The sequence below is a fragment of the Vidua chalybeata genome, chromosome 24, assembly GCF_026979565.1.
Source record: "Vidua chalybeata isolate OUT-0048 chromosome 24, bVidCha1 merged haplotype, whole genome shotgun sequence".
Classification (NCBI taxonomy): domain Eukaryota; kingdom Metazoa; phylum Chordata; class Aves; order Passeriformes; family Viduidae; genus Vidua; species Vidua chalybeata.
Window position 1 is genome coordinate 1,824,721 of NC_071553.1, and position 6,641 is coordinate 1,831,361.

The 6,641-nt window shown below is 59.1% G+C and overlaps 1 protein-coding gene across 1 annotated transcript; it reads right to left on the reverse strand.

Moving 5' to 3' along the window:
• Nucleotides 1-857: 857 nt before the first annotated feature.
• ELF3 (E74 like ETS transcription factor 3) lies at nucleotides 858-5,606 on the reverse strand. Its single transcript, XM_053963955.1, has 9 exons — nucleotides 5,510-5,606; nucleotides 4,616-4,784; nucleotides 3,785-4,006; nucleotides 3,472-3,555; nucleotides 3,265-3,378; nucleotides 3,049-3,138; nucleotides 2,401-2,517; nucleotides 2,046-2,241; nucleotides 858-1,938 (listed from the first exon to the last, which is right to left on the reverse strand). The coding sequence occupies exons 2-9, from the start codon at nucleotides 4,776-4,778 to the stop codon at nucleotides 1,818-1,820; spliced, it is 1,107 nt and encodes a 368-aa protein (XP_053819930.1). The 5' UTR covers nucleotides 4,779-4,784; nucleotides 5,510-5,606; the 3' UTR covers nucleotides 858-1,817.
• Nucleotides 5,607-6,641: the final 1,035 nt, after the last annotated feature.

Here is a 6,641-nt window from a genome sequence, read left to right on the forward strand (position 1 = left end):
ACTGTGAAATGCAGTGTGTGCCAGCCAGGAGCCACTGCTGCTGGCCACATCCATGGCAGAAACATACCAGAGAGTCTGCTTGGCCTCCAACACCCTGAACTCCTTCTTGCCACCCCCAGACAGATCCTGTGGGTTGGAGACATCCTCTCAGCACCCCTGAGACAACCTCCTGGCTTCCTCACAGCTGGGCTGGATGGGGAGGCAAGATGGCATTGGGCAAGAAGAGGGACATGATGTGTTTGGGCTGCTCACACTGCCAGGTCACTGCAGTCCCCCCTCCTGAGATGTGGTCCTTGTGTCACACAGGTCCTGGAAAAGGCCAGAAAACAGCCAGGCTCGGAGATGAGCAAGCATTAATCATCCTGTAGTGCCTGTGCTGCTCCTTGGTATCCCTCGGTGTCTCCCTGGCCAGGGAGAGGCTAAAGGTCTTCCCACAGGCTGCCACTGGATATTAATGTGGAGGGTGTTGGAGATCCCCCTCCCCAGATCAGCTGGGAGTTTGCTTCCCCTCAGCCTGCAGCTGGTGAACTCTGGCTTGGAGCCAGTGCTCCAGGAAAAGCGAGGCCAGGGCTGGAATTCCAGAGGGATCTCAGAAAGGCCAAGGTTTGGGAGTGGGTGTAAAGATGCCCCTCCATGGGTGGCTTTGAGGCAGTCTGGGACAAGCCCACCTTACCCTGAGATGGGCAGCTTCCAGATACAGCTGCAGGCAAAGTTTCCTGTCAAGGACAGTCCTGTGACTCTGTGCCAGGATGACCAGGCAGGAGGTGGTAACAGACAAGGTTCATGCCATGGGACATCCCAAGTAACACAAGCCTAGTCCTCACCGTGTGTTTAAGAAAAAAAAAATTACAGATAGGTACAAAACCCCAACAAATCAACAATTTATTCATCTTATATTCCCACTTGAAAAGGAGAAAACCACATGCACCTGGTGGGTGCCTGGCTGGGTTGGCGTCCCCTTCCGTGGCTGGCACAGCACCAGTCTGTGCCCTGTGACATCACTTCAGTCCAGCTGAGCATCACCACCTGCCACCACACACCTGTGTGCCCCACAGCACACGCTCTCACACAGGAACATCTTACTCATGAAAAAATATATCTGTACATTCACTCTGCACTTCTTTTGGGTCTTACATAAATTAGAAACTACTTTTGGAGAAAAGGCCTGTCGCTAGACACAGGCTGGGCTGGAAATGCAGCATGGCCCTGCTGTCCCACATCCTCTTCTCACTCACTGAGGGCTTTCTGGGGCCAGGTGAAGCTCCACAATGTTCCCATCTTCTCTCAGCAGGTGCCACACTGAGAAGCTGCTACACAAAGGGGGTCTCAGCCAACCCACATGCAGTGAAGAGGACAGGGGGCACCTTTGGTGGAAGCAGTGAGAGGGAAGACCCCGCAGCTGGGACAAGCTCTGTTCAGTCACAGGTGACACGGATGTGCTGCCCCTCTGCCCAGGCAGGAGGTGGGTGGTAGCAGGAGACCTGCTGGGCTCTCACAGTGGGGCTGGAAATTCTCTTCCCCGTTGCATCTGTTCAGGCTTTGAAACAACCACAGTTCCCATGGCTCCAACTGGAGGTACAGATCCAGCAAGGGAAGTCACAGTTTGCAATAACCTACTGGAGCCAAAATACTGGCTCTGAACACCTCGGGGCTGGCAGTCACCTGCACACACGAGCGTGCCCGTGCGAGGGTCGGAATTCCACACGCTGCATGGGCCAGCAGCTTCCAGATACGGCTGCAGGCAAAGTTTCCTGTCAAGGAGCCCAGCTCAGGGCTGGCCCTGAGGGGCTTATCAGACCCTGGCTCATCCAGGATTCCTACAGCTCCTTGTTCCTGTTGAGCACCTCCTCTTCCTTCCAGCCGCTGGAGTTCTTCCCAAACTTGTACACCAGCCGTCGTCCATCGACTCTCTCCAGGATCTCTCGTTTGTAGTAATATCTGTGAGAGAAACAGGTGGAGTCAGGGCTGTGAGGAGCTGCTGGAGGGCTCAGGCTGAGCCCCAGTGGGGCTGAGTTCCCCCCCCCAGGACAGGGTAGGGCACTTACCGCATGGCTCTGCTCAGCTTCTCATAGGTCATGCTGCTGTTTTTCTTTTTCTGGCCCCAGAGCTGAGCCACCGCTTCCGAGCGCAGGAACTTGAAGACCCCCTCCCGCCGGTCCTCCCACTTCATCAGCCCCTCGTTCAGCTCGGGGTGGATCAGGATGTCCCGGATGAACTCCCACAGGTGGGTACCTCTTGGGGCTGAAAGAGGACATTGAGCTGTAAAGGAGGGAAGCTCCTGCAGGTCCTTGAGCCTTTGGATCACCCTAAACCCCCCTGCCAAGGCCCTTCCTCCCATCATTCCCCATGAAGCCAAGAAGCCAAGAGGGGAAGGCAGTCTGGGCTGAAGGGTTCACGTACAGTGCTTGCTCTTCCTGTTCTCCAGGCAGTCTCTGCTCTCCTTGCTGAGTTTTCGGGGCCGTCCCCGTTTCCGCTTGCCATGTTTGCTGTCCCCTTTTTTGCTGCCTGGAAAGTGGTCTGTGCACACAGAGAGGGGCACACGTCAGGCTGGGCAGCAAGTGCTGGGCTGCAGCCCCCTCCCTGTCCTCCCAGGGACCAGGAGCACCCTCTTTTCAGGCCCAGGTACCAGGGAAATATCCCCTGAGAGCAAGGTCACCCCATTCCCTCCAGCCTCATCCCACCCTCATCCCCGACACTATGCTTAGGACAGAACCCTACTGCTTCCTAGAATTCCTGGTGTTCCCAGTGTCATCACCAGCTGGGATCAATACCAAACACTGACTTCTGGGCCCAGGTTCCCGGGCTGCAGTCTTCACCCATCTGCCACCACCCAGCCCTTCCCACCAGGATCACCAGTGCCCTGGTGATCACCCTGCTCAACGGAGAGAAACAGAAGCAGAGCACTCAGGGAAACAGGCCTTTCCCTCCTTCTCACTGTGAGGATGGCTGTTCAGGTGTCGTCCCTAAATCACTGCCAGGTAGGAAGTGCTCAACTGCCCAGGAGCCAGCCCTCCCCTCCCAGCTCCCGTCTGGAAGGAAGCAGCTCACCATCAGGGAAGAGCTTTGATTCTGCAGGGTCGAGGTCAAGGTCACTTCCACCGGAGTCCTGAGAGTTGGGGCTGTGGGACATCACAGGCCCTGAGAGGCAAAGGATCAGGGTTCAGACCTCTGAGCATCATCTGGAGGCTTTTCCCCCTGGTTCCCACCCTTCCCCTGCCACCAGACTGCCACGAGACCCAAACCCTCCCTTGTCAAAACACTGACCTGAGACATCAGAGCTGCCTGGGGACATGGAACCCGGCAAGTAGGTGAAGTCTGTGAAAGGGTTTGTGGGCTTTAAGTCCTCCAGGGAGTCCTTGGCACAGGGACTTCCCAGCTCTGGAAGGGGCAGAGAAAGGAAGAAGGGGTTAGCCTTGCTGCCATCAGTATGTGATCCCTGGGGAAAAGGCTTGGCCAGGGCCCCTCTCTTACCCAGCTGGCTGGAGTTCAGGAAGGTCTGGGAAGTCGCATCCTCTTTTTCTAGCAAATCAATGATCCAGTTCAGCTCATCAGAGGCTACGGGGTGAAGGACTGGGGTTAGCAATGCCTGTTCCATATGAAGGGGAACAGTGCATACTGGGAGCTGAGCCCAGCCATGCTTGCACTCTGGTCTGCGCCCCCACACCCCCCCCACGCAGCCTCTGCAGTGCCCAGGAAGCACTAGCCTCCTGGGCTAGGGGAGGGCTCTCAAACTCATTCTTCAAGCTGCTGGGCCTGCAGATGAAGGAGACCCTGCTGCACTCACTGATCTCATGCAGGCGGTCGTAGAGCTCATCCCCCAGGGGCCCAAAGATGAGGCGCATCTGGTCCCTGCTGCAGTGGCACAGCGTGTGCCCGTCCATGTTGCAGCAGGAGAAGTCGATGGAGCTGGCGTCGTACTTGTTCTTCTCCACGTGGTAGCTGATCCACTCCAGCACCTGCACCTTGGTCCAGAAGTACGGGAGCTCACTGAACCACTGGGGCTTGTCTGCAAGGGATGGAGAGCAGGGCTCAGAGCAGGGTGGCCGTGCCAGCACCATGTGCCTCGTGTGGGCTGCCCGTGGCCACTGGACACCTGATGTGGTCCAGTGGCGATCCTGTGGGACACACAGGTCCTGCACTTGAAGAGCTATGGACTAAAGGGTCCTTAGTGCCCTGCCCTGCAGACCCCACACTTCTCCCACCGCTGGTTTCGATGCCATTTGTCCCGTTTGTGCTGTGATCCACCCTGCTCTGCTGGTGTGTTTCTCATGGTGCCTCCCTGAGCACCGCCACATAAGCCCCCATCACCAGGATTGTACTTCCAAACTGCTCCTGGTGAGCCCTGGCAGCCTGTCCCCTATGCTCTGCTGTGGGAGGAGGACAATGATTCCCCCATCTCCTCTATAAATCAGATGTGCTCCCAGCAGCCATACCTTGTGCCACCCACGGTGTCCTCCCACAGCCTTTCCCTGGGGAAACTGAGGCATGGTGGAAGCTGCTGACCTGTCCCAGTGGGACAAGGACCTTGCAGTGCTCTTCCCAGCCAGCGGCACTGCCTCACAACTGCCCCTTGTGCCAGCTCCCAGTGCCACCACTGCCACTGCCCTGCTCCTACCTGTGCTCTGTGCTGGGGGCTGGCTGGCCGGGAGGCCAAGCCCCAGGCTGCTGTCATCCCCAAACTGTCCCAGCATGTCCAAGGCTGGCTGCACCTCATCGGGCTGGTACATGGCGCTGATGTAGTTAGAGAAGATGTTGCTGATCTCACAAGATCCTGCCATGGAGCTCTGTGCCGAGAGATGACAGTGAGCCCAGGCCCCCAGCACCTGCAGCACCCCGGAGTCAGGCCGGGCGAGGTCGGGCTGTCTCTCCCTCCACCCATCATCACCTCTCAGGTCGCTTCTGCAGAAATATGCGCCCAGCACCTGCTGGCTGGGGCTGGGGCCTGACTCACCAGCTGCTCGGGGCCAGCACAGAGGGAGGCTGAGCCGGAGCGAGCTGGGGATGTGGCGTCACTCTGCCTGTCGGCAGCCCTGTCCCCAGCAGCCTGGCCTCGCCCTGCTGCCAGCCAGTAAGAGGTGACAGCAAGAAGGTGGCTGGCAGAGAACAGTGACCACAGCCCCTCCGTGGGTGGGGGGTTTGGGCACTCGGCCACTCCTGAGCCCCGTGGCCCAGCCGGCTGCCCCGCTGCCCACGGCTGTGCCACAGCTCCAGTCCTCTCCACCGGTCGCAACGAGCACATCCCAATCACCGCAGCCAGGAGGGGACCGAGCCCCTGCCCAGCCCTCACAAAAAGCCAAATCGTGCTGTCCATTACCAAGCCTGGGGGCTGGAGGGGAGCTGCTGTCCCGCTGGCCCCCGCAGGGCCATCAGCTGTGGTGGGAGAGCGAAGGTGGAGCGAGAAAAGGCCAGAGCGCATCCCCCGCTGAGAGCCAAGGTGCACGGGGAGAGAGCAAAGCAGCTGTCCTGGGCTCGGGGACGTCAACAGGCCTCGGCAAAAAAGCTTTGGTACCTTCTGTGGTGGCAACTCCAGCAGCGGCGGGTAATCCAGAGAGGAGCAAAGGGAGACGGAGCCCGGGCTGGCCACTAGCCACTGTTCATGGGCCCCGGGAGGCTGGTGCCGATGGGCAAGCCCTGCCCGTGCCTCTGCTTTTATAGCTTGGGCGGCGTAACAATCTGGCAGCCCGAGGGGAATTCCAGCCCCAAACGTTCATGCTCCCAGATCCAGGTGATTTGCATAATATGAACCACCGGGTCCCAGCCCTGCGCTGCCTTGCCGGGAAATCTGGGCTGGCCAGTTTAATCATTGTCAGAGCCCGTGCCCCACCGGTGCCCAGAGTTTCACCCGCACTGGCTTCACGGGCTGTTTTCTTACCCAGCTCGTGTTTGTTTGCTCACAGCAGCAGGTTCACTCAGCTCCTGCAGCCAAAACCACCCGTGGGGATGGGGTCAGGGTGGGCCCTGGGGCCTATGGATCCCTACGGGGGGTTTGCCTGGGCAATGGAGCCAGGACATTGCCCCGGGCACACACCTGGCCAGGTGGGCAGCCCAGCCCTGGGAGTCAGCAGGTGCACGTGTGGGTGCCCTGGCCGTGCCTTGGTGGCACAGGCACAGATTTCCCAGAGCAGGAAGAGGGTCTCAGTGACCAAGCAGGACAGGTGCTGGGGACGGGGCACGTGCTGGGAGCAGGGCTCAGGTGGGGACAGGTGGTCTTCGTGGGGGTACAGCAGAAACCAGGCGAGTGCCTGAGAATTGCTGCTCTGTCAGTCAGAATGGGTCGATTTTTGCCTGGGGGAGGTCTGGGACAGGCTGCAGAGCTGTGACAGCCATGTCACACGCACCTGGCACCTGCAGGCATGCACGCTCACCAGGGACGTGCCAAGGGACAAGGCAGGGTCGTGGGATGCATTTGGGAAAGTACCTTTGGTGGCTCTTGCCTCTCTGGCCTTGGGCAGGGGTACCTGGGACCCTTTGAGGTTTATTCCTGTTGGGTTTAGCCCTGGGCTGGCAAGGGAGCACCGGGCCAGTCCCAGCCAAAGCTGGGGCACCCCTCTGCCTGGTCCTGGTTCTTTGCCAAGCCAGCCACATCCACACTGTGTGCAGACTGAGGCAGTCCTGGGCACCTGGGAGCAGAGCAGACCCTG

Excerpts from the sequence above, each read along its gene's own strand:
- ELF3 (XM_053963955.1), bottom strand. The coding sequence starts at position 4,778 with ATGGCAGGATCTTGTGAGATCAGCAACATCTTCTCTAACTACATCAGC. Across the intron at positions 3,556-3,784 it reads CGACCGCCTGCATGAGATCA|CCTCTGATGAGCTGAACTGG; the intron begins GTGAGTGCAGCA and ends TTCACCCCGTAG. Across the intron at positions 3,139-3,264 it reads AGGCAGCTCTGATGTCTCAG|GGCCTGTGATGTCCCACAGC; the intron begins GTCAGTGTTTTG and ends TTTGCCTCTCAG.